The following is a 16,838-nucleotide window of genomic DNA, read 5'->3' on the forward strand; positions in this document are numbered from 1 at the left end:
CAAAAGCTGCAGATAATCCTCCAAGTATTGTAAGCAATGAAGATGACACGCCCTCTGCTGGACAAACTGTATAATAGCTTAATTATTCCATCATCTCAGCCATTTTTTCTGCTTAAATGTTGAGTTAGTGAAGATTTAATATCAGCTGATACAGGTAAACACCTGCTTTAATATCAGACAGCTCATTTCCTGCTTGAATCCTGGTGATCTGTGGCTCCTCCATAGCAGATTTTTTACCCCAGCAGCCTCTGTAGTGATGAGATGTGCTTCTTTGTGCAACTCCCTCCCAGCTGATTTAACTGAGCCTTTGCAAAGTCTGAATTTATTACAGAAATGTCACTTTAAAGACGACTGTGCAGCTCCTCTCCTCTGTTCCTCTGTTTGGTGCAACACCTGCTAATCTCTTGTCCGGCCTGTTCAGTCTCAGTCTTTTTATGCTATATTACGACCCAGCGGAGGCTTCAAATCGCCTTTAAACCTCTGTAACGCCAGACTGCTTCTTTCTCTATTCTTGTCTTCACTGAAGCAGGGGAGGAGGTTTTTGTAAAGGAAACCAGATAAAGCTTCCCCGTACAATAAATGTGGAGGCCCTATTTTGTGGATCTAGGCCAGAAGCTAAGAGAATCAAGGACAGACGCCCTCTGTGTGAGGATTAACTCTTTGTTTCCTCTTTCTCTTTGGCTCTTAGTTTCGATATAAGACCAGGGTGTACAAACAGACGAATCTGGACGAGAAGCAACTGGCCAAACTGCACACTAAGGTATGACACACAAACATCTCCAAGTTTCCAGTCACATGAATGGACAAGATATGTTGACTAACGTGAAAACTGTATGCCTGACACACATGCGTCACTGAACGTGCTGTTTTAAACTTGCTTATTAAACCTATCTTTTCCACACACAGGCCAGCCTGAAGAAATTTATGGATTACATCCAAACCAGCGCTGTGGACAAGATGGTGAAGTTTATAGACAAAGGCCTTGATCCAAACTACCAGGACTCAGACACTGGTGGTAAGAAAACCTGGAGCTTCATTTATACTCACATTCAAAGTCAAACTAACACACAATCACAGCCGCTCTGACCTGTGTCTCCACTATATGAACCAGATCTTTAAACTTCCTATAAATAACACCTCTGCAGTATCACGGTCTGACACTCGGTCCAGGATCAGTGCCAACGCAGTCTCACAATTTTGATGGCTTTCCTCCGATCCTGTTAGAGCTGGGGGGGGGCGCAGCAGACGGCTCACTTACAGCCTGTGTGTGCTTCTCCGTGTCACTCCAGCCGCTCGGGGAGCAAGTGTCAAAACACTAAACACAGGCTGTCATCTCAGGTGTGAAAATCACCTCTGCCACATGCCACCAGGGGGCAACAGAGAGCCCTGATGAACCCCTCACACTAACAGGCTCCTTTTGCTGGGGAAAACACCTGAAAGTTGTTACAAAATCAGATACAAAATGAAAATAAATTAATTTATTTTAATGTGTAACACTATCATCTTTTTATTATAAGAAACATTATACTATAAGGAGAGAAATTTCTTTCTTTTTTGACTGTAAAAGGACAAGTTGTAGCTATTTTAACACTTCCACTGGAGCTGTTACAGAATCAGATTAGGAAATTCCTCCGTACTGCCAGCAGTGAGGTGTTGGATTCAGAAGACTCACACCATTACACAGTGATCCAGTACTAAAATAAATGAGCTCAAAAATAAAAAGTTAAAAAAAACGTCCAGAAATGAAATCTTCCCACCTGCTGTAAAACTGTAGCCTTGAATAGAAAAACAGCTGTAAAACGCAGTGAAGAAGAAGCTTTTTAAGGGAATGTAGCTTCCTGGTTGATTGAGCTAAAAGATGTATGTTTGTATGTTGAAAAATAACATTAGCTCTCAAAATTAATTTCTTCCAGGAAGGGTTTAATTTCTACCGTTGCGCAATGCCACATAAAAGCATCAGAATAAAGTGCTTTAACTTAATTTGAATTCACTATTTCTGATAGCTTTTAGCATGATGGGTGTAACTGATATAGCATTCAAGCTAGCTCAAACACCTGACATAAAACACAAAAAAACTACAAAATTTGCCATTATTTATCCGTAATAAAAATCAAAATATGTACAAAAAATGTGCCTGCATCAACTGTGTGCTGTAAAAAAAAAAAACTTTTAAATGTATCTTATTTGTGTTAGTTGTAACTTTTTTTGTTTTGTTTTGTTGCACAAGTTTTTCAGTTTCCAGTGTAGATAGACATACGTTTATTTCTCCCAGTGGGGAAATTGGTCCGCATCAGAAAACAGTCAAATGGCATTTCATTTCACACTTTAGGTAGCCCACAAAACAAAAGACACAAAAAACTTTCAATCATTTCAAAAATACAACATTATGGTCAGACTAGCTAGATCTATTTCCTGTCGCTATTTGAAAATTTGATGGCTTGTAGTGCTTCAAAATAAAAGCATTTCCCATTACAATATAACTTACTGGGAAAAAGTAATGTCTGTTCAAAAGACACCTTCCAAGTAAAATGAACCATCAACAAATGTTTTGGTCCTTTAAAGGGAATTTATCACATGACACCAGCAACTAACAGCAGTGCAGCTCATGCAGGGATGTAATGTTTGTCAAAATTAGAAAAGTGAACCCAGCTCGGCTTTTAACACCAGGAAACTGTCTCTAATGTTACAGATAGTTTGCCTCAGTTTGGAGAGGAAGTTTTGTTGTTTAGAGATTTATCAATTGTGAGACTGGGCTCAATATTGACACCACTACTGATGTAGACATTCAGTTCAATTCATTCCAATTCAAACAACTTTGTTTGTCCCTGGGAGAAAAGTCAAAGTACAAAGAGCAGTAATTTAACAACAGTAAATTAACAACTGTGCAAAAAAAACACGAATGTTTTAAATCCAGATATAAAGTGTCAATTTAAGTAAGACTTCAAACTTAAATTTAACTTAAAATACAAAATATAAAAGGATATAAAGAGTAATAAAACTGATTTAGGCTAACAATGTACAACACAAGTAAACAAAGCTTTGAGAGAAGAGAGAAACAGATATTGTTATGGATACAGTAAAGAAGTGTTATTGGTACACTAATCTGTCAGACTGATCATTTATCAGCTGATACATGAGTCAGGACTGGTGTTAGGGAAAGTAGGTCTGAAGGTGAAAGCGCTGTTTGAACACCTCTACTTGTTAGACGTTCCCCTCTCTGAAACTCTCCCTTCATGCTCTCCCATCCAGCAGCAGCCTCTGAGCGTCTTTCATAGCTCATAAAATAATTGAGCACATTCAGCATGGCTCCTGTCACTGCGAGCTCGCTTCCACGTCTGCCAAGGGAACTGCTTAATGGGCATCCCCGAAAGTCATCCTGACACGACTTCAGAGGGAGAGCAGTCACAACATTCCCCCAGATTATCTGTACCTGAGATCCACGCGGGCTGTGGGGAGATAAAAGCCCGCAGTCGTTTTCCTCTCTGCCAAAAACCCTCGTCTCCATGGCAGCCAGCGCTCTGTACCTTGTTTGACACTCTGAATGATGTTATTCTTCCTGGTGTCATTGAACTTTGTTGCTGGAGATTTGCAAGTGGGTTAAGTGGTTGGAAGTGTTGTGACACAACTTTGCACTTCTTTTAATAAATGTCTTTTTTTAACTTCCTGTCAGACATTTTTCCAGAGAACCAGCGCCAAACAGGTTGAGTTAGCGTTTATTTGGAAGCTAACAATGCTACCTGTTGGATGAAAGTCTTCTCTGAAGTCCTTTTCTTAGTCTCTCAGCTGCATCATGCTGGTTGGATCGTTTCAGACTGCGAGTCATGCACAAATATGTTTCTAATTTGCTGTTTTTAGTGAGCACACAGATAGAAAACAGTGTCGGTGTGTTTTACAGGAGAGAAACTAAGTCAGGGTGTATGTTTACCTCAAGGTTAGTCACACTGACTTTTAGAAACATTACTTTTGTTTACAAGAAAATTCCTCTTGCTGGGCTCCTGACACAGCTGTTTTGTTTCTGTTTGACCTGCGAGGAGAAAACCGCCGGTGTTCAAGAGCGAAACCTCAAAGCAAGGACGGAGCAGGAACGCTAAATGAATTATTAAAATAGTTTATATTCATATCCAAACACTTTAACCAGCGCCCCCAGAGTAACCTGATGTTTGGACTCCAGAATAATCCTCCTGAACATGTTTTTCTTTCTTTTTTTTTTTTTTTTCAGAGACTCCTCTCTCCCTCGCCGTGCAGTGTGAGCCCGGTGGAGGCGAGCCCATCCGGGTCCTGGCAGAAGGAGGGGCTCACATTGATTTCCGCGCCAAAGATGGACTCACACCGATACACAAGGCTGTGCGAGGCCACCGCCATACTGCTCTCCTGGTAAACAATCATACAGGATGTTGTCATCCTAGAAACCCAGTTATAATATAATACAATGAGTTTGTAAAAGAGAGAAAAAAGATCCAAATGTAAAGTTGAGTTTTTAGCTTTGAGATGTTGCAAGAAAAGAAGCTGAAGACAGAATAAACCTAGCACATGTTAAAATTCAGTTTGTGTGGTTACAAGGTGTGCTTTATACTAGTGCAGTCAGGCGATTAAAAAAATTAATCTAATTAATTTCTGGATTTGTAATTAATTAATCTAATTAATCACATTTCAATCTCATATCTACTTTAAGTCCCCAAATAAAGAATCTGAATTCTAGAACATTACAGAGAAGAATTTCTTCAACTGGCCAATATTAAAATGTCCGTGTTCACTGCCGGTGACGTTGTGCAACCGTGTACTGCGTCTTTAGAAGTAAACTATGTTTTTCAGTCGGGGGAGATCTGGCAGAGCTTGTCAATCAAAATCCTGCTCGTGAATTACTGTGGGTGAGAGCCGTGTGCTCTTTGGATGAGAGATCAGCATGGATATGAGGAGAAGATGTGAGATGATAGAGGCATAGTGAGATGCTGCAAGTCAGAAAAGTTCAGGCAGCTCACGCTCCAACTGAGTATGTGTTGGGGTAGTTAAGAGAGAAAGAGCGGTGCGATCGTGAGAAAAGACGACGGAGATCATGGCGAGGATCAAAGGATGGAGCGTCGAGATGATTGTGATCAAAAAAAGAACGTTTCGTCTGTTTTTTGGATCAAAAACAGGAAGAGAGACCTAAAAGAAGAGAGTCCACTCTTCTTAGGTAGTTGTGGTGTTTACATAGTCAGAGAAAACCATATTATTTTGGGTCTTGAAAGATTATTTAAGATGCTCTGAAAATGGCTGGCAGCCAATGAGTTAATCACGTAAATTTTCATAACGCCTCAATTTGCAGTGTAATCAATTAATCTAATTAATGCGTTAAAGTGACAGCCCTTCTTCACACTTTTTAGGCATCTATCCAGAGCTTTAATGCCCACATGTAGAGGTGAACTTATTCAGAAGGAGATAATTACAATTGGTCATGTTTCCCCTTAAAGAAACGACTGCTTAAAGGCGTAAAGATTCACAGCAGCAGCAGACTCTGACTGAATCTCTGCACCCTGAGGAGCTGCATGACCCCTCTGAACCCCCGGCTGTGCGCTCCATGCCTGATTTATAATTCCATGAATATTCCTGGACCTCAAAGAGAAAACCTCATGAAGCTATTTGTCCTTTCTGCATTTTTTATTCTTCTCCTGTTTGAATAGTCCTGGTCATCGTTAGTTGATAAATGCAAACCTCTTGTACTCTTTCCTCGTGCAGGTCCTCCTGTCTCTGGGTGCATCTCCAGACTACAAGGACCGACGGGGGCTAACGCCGCTGTACCACACTGTGCTGACAGGGGGAGACACTTCCTGCTGTGAAACACTCCTTTACCATCACGCCAAGCTGGGCATCAGGGACGAGAACGGCTGGGACGAGACACATCAGGTACGAGCGGATCTTTCTCATATGATCTTCCAGTTTCTGTTTATAAATTAACTCTGCACCCAAACTTTTGAGAAGAATCCTTCAAACTAACGGGGTTAGCATCCTAATTTGGGTCTTTTTCAAGGAGGAAAGAAGTCACGCTTTGGGTTGTTTCAGTTTCTGTTGTTTGAAAGTGTTCATGCATGTCCTCTGTGTTCCAGTGTCTCCTTGTGTGCGTCTCAAACCATTCATGCCATGAAACTCCACCTCTCATCCTTTACCTCGGACACCCTTCACCCCTCCATCTCACCCACCCTGCTTCTGTGGACAGACAGTAAAGGTATCAGCTGCTCCGTCTCAGAAAGATCAGCCACACAAAGCCTTACTGAAAGCTGTGTGTGTGTGTGTCCTGAGAGGATTTACTGCCATCAGGATGAGCCTTTATTTATTTTAAACTCCTTTGTGTGTCGTTTAATTTGGCCTCCAGAAATGTGAGCATCATGTGACCATCTTTTATCTCTTTTACCCTTTTGGAAAACCAGGACACATGTACGGTTTTGGTTTGTTTTCAGTCTGAGTCTTCATCATCACATTTTCCACATGACTGTCATTGCTCTCAGATTATTGTTATTACTGGACCTGCCTGGTGCTCCCTCACTGTGTTCTCGCCCTCTGATTTCGGAGGTGGTGTTAATTAAATGTGGTGTCACTTCATAACAGTCGCCTTCGTCCTCTGTCTGTGTCACTGCCTCTTCTCCATCCGCCTCTCTCTTCTCTTTATTAAACAGCCAAATAAACCCTTCCTGTTTCGCTCTTCAGTCTACCTTACTTTTCACCTCCTCATATTAAAAATACTTTCCCACATCTTCCTCCTCCCTCTTTCTTTCTCCCTCTTTCTCCCTCTTTCTCCCTCTTTCTATCCCTCTTTCCCTCTGCAGGCCTGTCAGCATGGAAACTCGCAGCACCTGGAGCACCTCCTCTTCTACGGTGCGGATTCTTCCTCCCAGAACGCCTCTGGAAACACTGCCTTGCACATCTGTGCTTTATACAACAAGGTACACGCTTTGATTTTTAACAGAGATGAAATGTCAGTGCACAAAGATATAAATCTAGTCATGTTTGGCACAATATATTCCATTAACAATCATTATTTTTATTAATCCTGACTCTGGTGTGCATGAAATATAAAAGTGTGTGTCAATATTTTTTCCTTAAATGTTTTATTCTTCTTAGGAAATCATCAAACAGCATGGACTTAATGTCAAAATGACTTAAATTGTGTTTTGTTGCAATTCCATGAATAATTATTTATTTGTATGCTCTTAAAAACATTTCAAAACATTTTCACACATTTTAACTCAGTATAATCTTAAGTCTATCAGCTTTTTAACTGTCTGATGCATGTCTGTCACCTTCTGAACAAATCAAATATTGGAAAAAGCATTTTTTTTCATGCCCTAGGGAGAATAAAAAGCTCTTAAGGAAAAATCTTGACCAAGCTGATGTGCAGGTCCAGCATAGAAACCATTACATTTAGGATAAAATGACCTTTAGACTCAATCAAAGCAATTAAAATTGAGCATAAACAGAATCATTACATATGATTAACTTTTGGGAAAAAATGAATGTAAAAACATCTTTAAATTTCTCCAAACTCGCACTTTTTTAAGTTAGAAACTTTATATTGAGGCACAAACAAGGTCTACAAAAAGTGCAGTGCTGATCAGTCACTAATATTCAAAATGTTATCAACACTAAATGCAGTTAGCAGTTACATCTACATAGAAAAATGAGGGATATGCTCCAAAGGTGAAAAATGTGTCATTAGCTGTACATGTTAAATAAGTGAGGTATGGACCTACAACCACCATTTTGCTTTTTGGATAAAATGACAAAGTAAACAAAGTTTAAAGATAAAAATGAACAAATATCAATTATAAAAGAATCCAAACCCTGTCCCTGCTTGTGATGATTTGAAATAATGTCCCCTGTCCTTGTAGAGATCCAGTTATGCATCTGACACTATTGCATCTGAATCCTGGTTTTATCTGTGCAGAGTTCAGGAAAGGTCCCAAAATTTCAGTAAACTGTGCATTTTAATGTTGGAGAGAGAATCTAATTTTTCTTAATTTTAAGCCTAGCTAGCCATAATTCCACTGTGCATATGTAGGAGGGCTAGCATCTCTCCATCTGAGCAGCACATCATTCCAGGTCAGATGGAAGTAAAGGTCAGGGTCCTCTGTTTTTGTCCTCAAGTGACCCCAAATATTGCAACAAGAATATTGGGTTTCAGTTTAACATTAATTATGGGGATGCACGATTAGGGATGGGTATTGAATAAGGTACTTTTATAAGTACCGACCAAATTCTGTCAAAAGTACCAGGGGATTCACGTGAAATCAAAAGGTACCATGTTTAGATACCTAAATCTATCTATGTGACTGTGAGGGAGTGGAAGAGTAGGCGGTTTTCCATGCTAGACATGAATACAGCATAACAAGGTTATATACTGAAGAATAAATATGTTAAATTGAAAAACTACATTATACTATTAAAAAAAATTGCTGTTTGCCACATAAACTCAAAAAAGTACCGAAAAATTGGTACTGTTGAGTACCAATACTGATTGCCTGGTAACGGGCATCGGTACCGAATCATTTCATATGTGAAAGGTACCCATCCTTATGCACAATATATTGGTATCAATATCTTTATCAGCCTATGTTGGTCATTTTTTTAACATATCAGTATCAACCGATATGTTAATCAGTATCGGCTGATATTTGCTCATTTGCTGCCACATTTTCAGAGCATCTTGAACGATGTTTCAAAACTCTAATAATATTGTTTTCTATGACTATGTAAACACCATAACTACCTAAGAAGAGTGGACTCTCTTCTTTTATGTCTCTCTTCCTGTTTTTGATCCAAAAAACAGACAAAACATACTTTTTTGATCACGTTCATCCCTGCTGCTCCGTCCTTTGATCCTCTCCGTTGTCGTCTTTTCTCACGATGTTGCCACTCTTTCTCTCTGAACTACCTTGACACATCATCTCAGATAGTTTTTTTTTTTAACTAATAACAATATCGGTAAATATCAGTTATCGGCTATAACAACAATATAAATATCGGATATTGGTATCGGCCAAAATTTTCATATTGGTGCATCCCTAACTAATTATCTTGAACATTGTGTGAAATACCTCTGCCTATATTTACAAAGACCACTGCATCGCCAGTACATATGTTTAAGTGGTGCTTTTTGAACTGGATTAGGCAAGAGAAGTTGTGTTAACCCAAACTCACCTTAAGAGCAGGTCTATGAATATTTGATATCCATTGGATTCACTATAAGAAGCCATAGGAACCAAACACACGTTACAACCTTTATTTTAAGTGTAATCATGGTTATTGTGCTTAAATCTAAATTAAAATATGTGCTGTGTTTGTTGCAGGAAAGCTGTGCACGAATCCTTCTCTACAGGGGAGCAAACAAAGACGCAAAGAACAACAGTGGGCAGACCCCCTTTCAGGTAATGGCTGCCTGCGTGGCTGGCTAATTATGCATGTTGGCTGTTTATATGCTTTACTGTCTTATTAAGTTAACGTAGCAGAAAGTGCCGGGGCCTAATTTCACTTTAAACCATTACTGTGCTGCTATGCACACAGAGGTCCCAGGTGGCAGGATTGTGTGTGACCCCTTAATCTGGATACATTAACTCTGTCAGTGCACAAAGAGCCAGCTGAGACGCTCGCTTCAGTGTGTGTGTGTGTGTGTGTGTGTGTGTGTGAGATGGAAACAAAGCAGGAGACAACACACATTAGAGTTTGCTGGATTGTTCACTGACCTGCGCAGTTTATCAAAAGCATTAGTGCAAAGGTGGAAAGAATGCAAAACTGAATTCACTTGTGTTTCTGAGAAAACAGCAGATTATTACCTCCTTATTTTGTAGAAACAGGTGTCCTATAACCTTGATGCGTCATTATTTGTGTGCTTCTGTATAAATTACCCACCGTTCCTCTGTTTTTATGCAACAAATAAGAGTTACAGTCTCGAATGAATCAAATGAATGTGTGTTTTTCAGGTGGCTGTCATGTCCGGCCATTTTGAGCTTGGAGAAATAATCAAAAACCACCGGGACACTGATGTGGGTAAGTAGCTGTAAGTAGTTCACTGAAGTAGCTAAAGCTTTAATGATCTAAAATGATTCAGACACAGAGGAGATTGGGCCTTAGATTAACAAATATTTAAGTCCCTGTGAGGACTGTATCAGTGATCTTGAAAAAGTCTCCCTTCTAGATATATACCTGATCATAATCCACACTTCAGAAGGAGATTATCAGCACCTGTATAGGTTCTAAATGATACTTCTCAGCTTCCTGATCAGGACGAGCAGGACCGGACAGATGTAGAGCACGTCTAAGTCTCTATGACAACATGCTGACTGACAAAGTTTAGTAAGAAGAAAGCTCTGTGTGTTCCTCCGCTGAAAATGATTTCTGTGATTAATTTTGTAGTGATGATGGACACTGGAGCCTAACTGTCAGACAGAAAAAGGACAGAAGAGCAGAAGAAAGATAAACAGGAGAGAGATAGAGCACAAGCTAAAGGCTGAAACACAGGTCAAACTGTTTGTGATAATGTTCATTTCCACCCACAGTCAGCAGTTATTCTGCAGTGGTCTGTTCAAACTTGAGAGTCTATCAATAAAATGAAGAGTGAGGTTACGTTAGCTCTGCTTGGTGAGGTTGGAGTTGGTAGATGAGCTCTAGTAGGACAGAACCAGGATTTGCTAAGGTTACAGACACGTCTCAGAGCACCGGGCTGTGACTAGAGCTAAATATAGCCGGCTACTAAACTACGGGACAAACTGACAAAGTTTGTTGTCACATTTCAAACCATAGCTCCACGTAACTGTTGATGAATACCTTACGTTGAGGTGTTGTATCGCGTAAAAAGTTATCTTGAACAAGAAAAGTAGCGTGAAAAAGAAGGTCTGATCTCCATCATTTCCAAAACAAACGCATGCCTTGTTACGAGTCATGTCTTCACCACAGTGTGCATGAGACTCTGTTCCAAAAGGTGGCACTGCAGTCTAATGAAAACAGATCCTCCTCACAGCCTCTCTTAGGATAGAATAGAATAGAATAGACAATACTTTATTTATCTCCAAGGGGAAATTCAGGAGGAGTCACAGCAGCAATCAAGAAAACAAAAGTAAGAAAGTGTGTAGAAAGTGCAAAAAGGTCCATAAGAAAATAGATGCTGACAGCTTGTCCATCATTGTCCAGTCAGCCAGCCTCCACCTCCACAGGGTCCAGGACTGAGCTTCTTCAGCAGTCTGTTCAGTATCTGTCTCCTAGATCCTGTCTGCTCACAGCAGGTGAAGCTCTTCCAATGTGGCGTTGGTGTCTGGTGTTAGCTCTGTTAGCCATGTCTGTGAATAGCATGATGCTACTCTGCCTTCTGGTATTCCCTCTGTTGCTAGGTTAGCATAGCTAGCTTGTTCGGACAGGTCAATGTCATCACTTCTTAGCTCACACCTGAGAACCAGTATGTTATCCTCACCTCCTTCTCCTCACCTTGTGGGAAACATCAGGCCTTGCACCAGTTAGCACTGCCATGCTTAAGGCTGCTAACAACTGATTTCACAAAAACAATGAAGCCACGGTTACGTGTAGGATCTCCAGACAAACACAGGAGCAAAAATAGTAAAAATATCACTGAAGACAAAACAAGTTTGGTGTCCACGTCCAACAAAAAAGCCACACAAAGTAATGACCCACCCCAGATGTAAAAATGACGAAAAAGAGATGAAAAAATGACAAGAAACGTACAAGGAAGAGAGAGCTGCTGTAGGAGGCAGCTTCAACAGTGCAGTGCCTAGCAACATTAATTAGTCAAAAGAAAAAGAGAGCAAATTAGCCTATAAAGCAGATGTGAGACAACATGTGATTTGTCTGTGAGGAGAAAATAATCATTTTCAGTTATTGATCACGCTTCACACACATGTACAGTTAGCTACCTGTATGCATGCAGAAGCTGCACACAGACGAGAGCCCCTCCCTGCAACCAGGTCAACCATAGAACTGCAGAAATCAAAATATGTGACTCTTCACTCATCTTTCTCTCACCTTCTCTTTTTTTCCATCACCTCCCAGTTCCCTTTGTGGAGTCTCCAAAGTACGCCCCCCAGAGGCGAGAGAGCGCCCGGACGCTGACCATACCCCACCCACATCCCTTCCTCCGGGCCAACAGTGACAGCAGCATGAACCTGCCTGAATGGATGGCAGTGCCCAACGCCCCCGGGACCAACATTGTCTCTGTGCAGGTGTGTGTGTGTGTGTGTGTGTGTGTGTGTGTGTGTGGAAGCTTTTAAACTGACGCAGCAATCTGTGAAATGCTAATACCAAGTGGAAAAAAGGTACAAATCAACATTTCATGCCACTCTATAACAGAATATGCGTTTATAAGCTGCTGAAGTTGCTGCTGATGCGATGTGACAGACGTTTGTTTTGTTTGGGACGCGGCCGAGTGGGAGGTTTTGATCCACTTAGCATGAGTCCACTGTAATAATTTAATCAGCTTTCACAGATAATAGCGCTGAATGTTTCGGTGCTTATGTTGCTGTGATTTCTCCTCAAGAGTCTGGATCTGCCGTCCCAGTCTGAGATGATTTTATCACTTTACAGCATGGAGAGCGGTGTTTGAATCAGAGGTGTTTGAATCAGAGGTGTTTGAATCAGAGGTGTTTGAGGCAACTTCTAAGAGTTAAAGAGAGGATATAGAGAATAATGTTCAACCTTTATCAACCTCTGGTGGCGAGCTGCACTCACTGCACCGACCTATATCTCTTCTTTGTTGCGTAAGCCGTTCATGTACATGTGGTGTGCGTATAAAGACTCATGTTGCAGAAAAAACAACACATAAAGAAGTTCCCACCTCTCGCCATCGTTCTCCTCAGTCTTAATGCTCACTCTGAGTGACAGATCATTACCATACAGCACCATGTGACACCACTGTGTGATTTATGAGCCGGGTGTGTCGTTATGATGCTGTGTGTTTGATAAATGTCAGTATTATCTCTAAACACCGTGTTGCTCTGAATGGCGTTGTTATTCGCCTCGGTGGAGTTAAACACTTCATCAGACGGAGAGGGAAGCCAACAGATAAAGATACAACAGTTAACATTAAATTAATAGAAAAACATCAAATGCACTGAAGATTTTTAAGCTCTTAATTAAAATCAAAGTTTACTACCATTATATTTTTGTTGCTGTTGAATGTTTGTGTAACCATATCGGTGAGTAAACGAATAGTTTATGCAAAGATGTACTCACAGCTTTTATGATTTCATAATAATTTAATATTACACCAACATATTATTGTATAAGTGGAATAATTTGAGATGCTCATATGCACATTTACACTTGTTGGTGCAGCATTCTGAGCTGACTCCTCAGTATTTCTGGTCCACCTTTCTCTCCGTCTTGCTCTGATTTTTGCAGGGCTACAAGCAAACAGGCACCCTGAGGAGCTCCAGCAGCCCAAGGGGTGCACGAACGCGCTCCCCTTCCAGAGGGAGGATCGGGGACAAGGAGGACCGCAGCAGGCAGAGTCGGAGACAGGGGTGGGTGGCAAAGGCAGACACCTTTTTCTTATTTTGTTTATGATTGATGATCCTGGTTGAGTCAAGATGCTGAAGGACTCATAGGATGTTAAAAAGTTTTTTCTTACTGTGAACAGAGTTTTACAATTCTACAGTTTCATTTAGCTAAAGTACAAAACAAACAGGAACTTAAACTGTTTGTGCAAGGAACTGCTTTAACCTCCTAAGACCGAGCGTCCACATACGTAGACATTACATTTCTGCCTCTTAGACCCATGATACTTCATTTTTTTAGACTTTGACCGATTAGCCACATTAAGGGACCCTGCCCATGTCATCTTTTGGTGAAATCACAACATTACACCCATTTTAGTGAAAAAAACAACATATTTAAGTACAATAACACTACTAACAAACAACTAATAGAGAACTCCTAACACAAATAATCAAACTTCCTGTACAAAGACCAAGTTATCAGGTCTTATTTAACCTAAATAGCAAGGTGAATTAAAATTGCACACCAGACAAAAGCTCAAGTCTTAAGAGGTTAAGTAATTTTGCCAGGGGTGCTGCCTTCCAGAGCAAGAATAAGTAATTTTTTTTCTCCATCTAAAATTATGTAGCCAGAGCTAACCACATCTAAAAGTCAATGTCATTCAATCTTTAGCAACATTAAATAATCATTGATTAATAATCAGCCCAACTGAGTGCTAGAGTGCTCACTTGGGATCCAAAACACATGCTAAAATGCACTTATGAGTGAGGAAGCATGATATATCTGTACTGATATCCGTATCGGCTGATTTTGGTAATTTTTTTAACACTCAGCTGATGTGTAAAACTAGGCCGGTATTTATTCGTTAGCTGCTGGTGTAAACACCAAAACTACCTATGAAGAGTGGACCTTCTCCTTTTATATCTCTCTTCCTGTTTTTGATCCAATAAACAGACAAAACATACTTTTTGATTGCGTTTATCTCGGGCGCTCCATCCTTTCATCCTCTCCATGGTCGTCTTTTCTCACGATGGTGCTGCTCTTTCTCTTCCAACTACCTCGACACATCATTTGTCTCACAATTTTTTTAAGGGTATTAATATTGGTAAATAGTGGTTATTATCCATAACAACAATATTAATATTCGATATCGGTATTGGCCAAATTTTTATATCGGTGCATCCCTACTCATGAGTCAAAATGCGCGCTCAAGTGCACTCCAAAGCCAAAACATGCACTAACGTCCCATTGTGGGATCCAAAACACATGCTCAAGTGCACTCTTTTGTCACAATGTGTTAAAATGTGTGCTCAAGTGCAAGTCAAAACTCATGCTAGAGTGCTGTCTTGGGATCTGAAACACGTGCTAGAGTGCCCTCTTTAGGGGGCCAGTTTGTGTGCTATGGTGCACCTCTGCAGTGGTGAGGACGCACTGTATATGCTTTTTTTTGTCTTTTGTCCCTGCCCTTCAAAAAGTCTGTGCATGCCACTGCCAGATAAACAGGAGCCATTCTTGTCTCTGTTTTGTAAACCAGAAGAAGAGCTGTAGATTTGATTTGAGCTGCTGAAAGCCAGTTAAAAGAGATTAAAAGAGGAAAATCAAAAAGAGAGCAAAATCAAGCAGGAGGGTGTAATGAAACCCATCAGTGATGATCTGACAGATTTATTTTTTGTTGATTCCTGCATGTGTGTGCAGCTCACAGTCTGTTCTGGATCAAAACTTTGTTATAAACCCAGTCACCATCAGAAATAATGGATCTCACCTTTATCTCATGAAATCCTTTTCCTCTCCCAGGCCTCCTCCCACCACCACAGTTGTACAAACTGCAGGCCAGCGGAGACGCCTGTACAGCGCTGTCCCAGGACGAGTCTTTGTAGCCACCCGGTCACACTCCGCACAGGGAGAGCGGGAAATCAGCTTTAGTAAAGGAGACAGGGTCAAAGGTGAGCATGTGTGTTATCACACTAAGTTTAATTCAGTGTGTGCTTCTTTTAACACAGCGTTTGCCCTCTGTGTGTGGATTAAGAGTAACTGTGAGGCTGGAATCACTGTTTGAGCAGAACATCACGTGTTTCATGACAGTTCTGCTAAATCTGTACCAGGTGTGAGAAACAAAAACAAGCCAACCTGGTTCGTTTGTCTTCAGATGAGTTTGTAAATGTCCTGACATGAGTGTAAGGCCTCTACATGTGTTTGTATTCAATGTCTGCAGGTATGAATATATGTGTGTTTGTGAGTAAGTCTGAGATATTTCCAGGTATGTATGCTTTGGTGAGTATGTAGGAGGTTTGCATGTCTGTCAGTGCGTCCACCTGGTTTCTTTTCCGTCTGTTTACTGTTGTTGTCTTTTTGTTTGTGTTCATTTCTCCTTGGTGTCTGTCTGAGTGTGTGTGTGTGTGTGTGTGTATGGCTGTGTTAGTGCATGTTGTGTTTCCTTGTCCTCCTGACATGCTGCTATTTCCTGCCACCCCCTCTAGTGCTCAGCGTTGGCGAGGGCGGTTACTGGGAGGGGACGGTCAGGGGTCGCACAGGCTGGTTCCCCTCCGACTGCGTGGAGGAAGTGATGCTTCGAAGCCAAGACAACCGATCAGGTGATCACAAAAGCACAAAAACAAACACAAACTACAGGAGCAGGAGGTTTATCCTAGACAAAAATACATTCAGGATCAATTCGACTCTCAATTCTAGACCACTTAGTAAGGTTTAGAGGTGCTGCAGGCAGGATTCTGTAAGACGTCACCTTTTGCTTGCACTTCCTGTGTGCCCTCAGTGTCAGTCAGGGTAAACTCTCTGATTATGATATTATATAATGTATAACAGTAGGTGTAATCAGGCTTGTAAAGAGGCGCAGAGTGCTGACGTCTCTGTGCTTTTGTGTTTCAGAAAGCCGTGGAGAACGAGCCAAAAGGCTGTTCCGTCATTACACCGTGGGATCCTACGACAGCTTCGACGCTCCCAGGTAAGAGCTGCAGTCCCCAGCGTCTGTTGAATGAAAGTTCAAAGAAGAAACGCCTGACGTTCAGATTATTACCAGGAAAGACTAACTCCAGAAAAAACTCCCTCACTATGACTCTTCTGCTGCTCTGTTTTCGACCTGCAGCACATGTGGATGTTTGTACGGCGACATACTGTACACATCCATCCAGATGGGGTGATTCATGGGGATGATTCAGGGCTGTTTTGATCACTCTGATGGGCTGTGTTGTGAGTGACTCATGGTGCAGGAGGATGATGATGTGTGAGGGTTCACTTCCTCAGGTCTGGATGTTGATCCTGCTTTCACATTGGTCATCCTGAAAGCGCAGGCTGTGTTTTGACTGGCTGGTTGTGCTGATCCTAACCCGAGCCGAGGGGGAGGTCTGCTGGCT

General features: G+C 41.2%; 1 protein-coding gene across 1 annotated transcript in view; it reads left to right on the forward strand.

Moving 5' to 3' along the window:
• Window positions 1–16,838, forward strand: part of shank1 (SH3 and multiple ankyrin repeat domains 1) — a 104,661-nt gene that overhangs the window by 53,540 nt on the left and 34,283 nt on the right. Inside the window, exons 4-15 of the mRNA XM_074697255.1 lie at window positions 689–760; window positions 907–1,015; window positions 4,220–4,374; window positions 5,716–5,883; window positions 6,801–6,917; window positions 9,321–9,398; window positions 9,951–10,017; window positions 12,028–12,197; window positions 13,375–13,496; window positions 15,265–15,413; window positions 15,948–16,061; window positions 16,354–16,429. Of these exons, the coding sequence (XP_074553356.1) occupies window positions 689–760; window positions 907–1,015; window positions 4,220–4,374; window positions 5,716–5,883; window positions 6,801–6,917; window positions 9,321–9,398; window positions 9,951–10,017; window positions 12,028–12,197; window positions 13,375–13,496; window positions 15,265–15,413; window positions 15,948–16,061; window positions 16,354–16,429 (1,397 nt within the window). The remainder of the gene's footprint in view (window positions 1–688; window positions 761–906; window positions 1,016–4,219; window positions 4,375–5,715; window positions 5,884–6,800; window positions 6,918–9,320; window positions 9,399–9,950; window positions 10,018–12,027; window positions 12,198–13,374; window positions 13,497–15,264; window positions 15,414–15,947; window positions 16,062–16,353; window positions 16,430–16,838) is intronic.

The sequence above is a fragment of the Halichoeres trimaculatus genome, unplaced genomic scaffold (assembly GCF_033239565.1).
Source record: "Halichoeres trimaculatus isolate MK-OKI-2021-1 unplaced genomic scaffold, fHalTri1.1 fHalTri1_scaffold_20, whole genome shotgun sequence".
In the NCBI taxonomy this organism is placed as follows: Eukaryota; Metazoa; Chordata; class Actinopteri; order Labriformes; family Labridae; genus Halichoeres; species Halichoeres trimaculatus.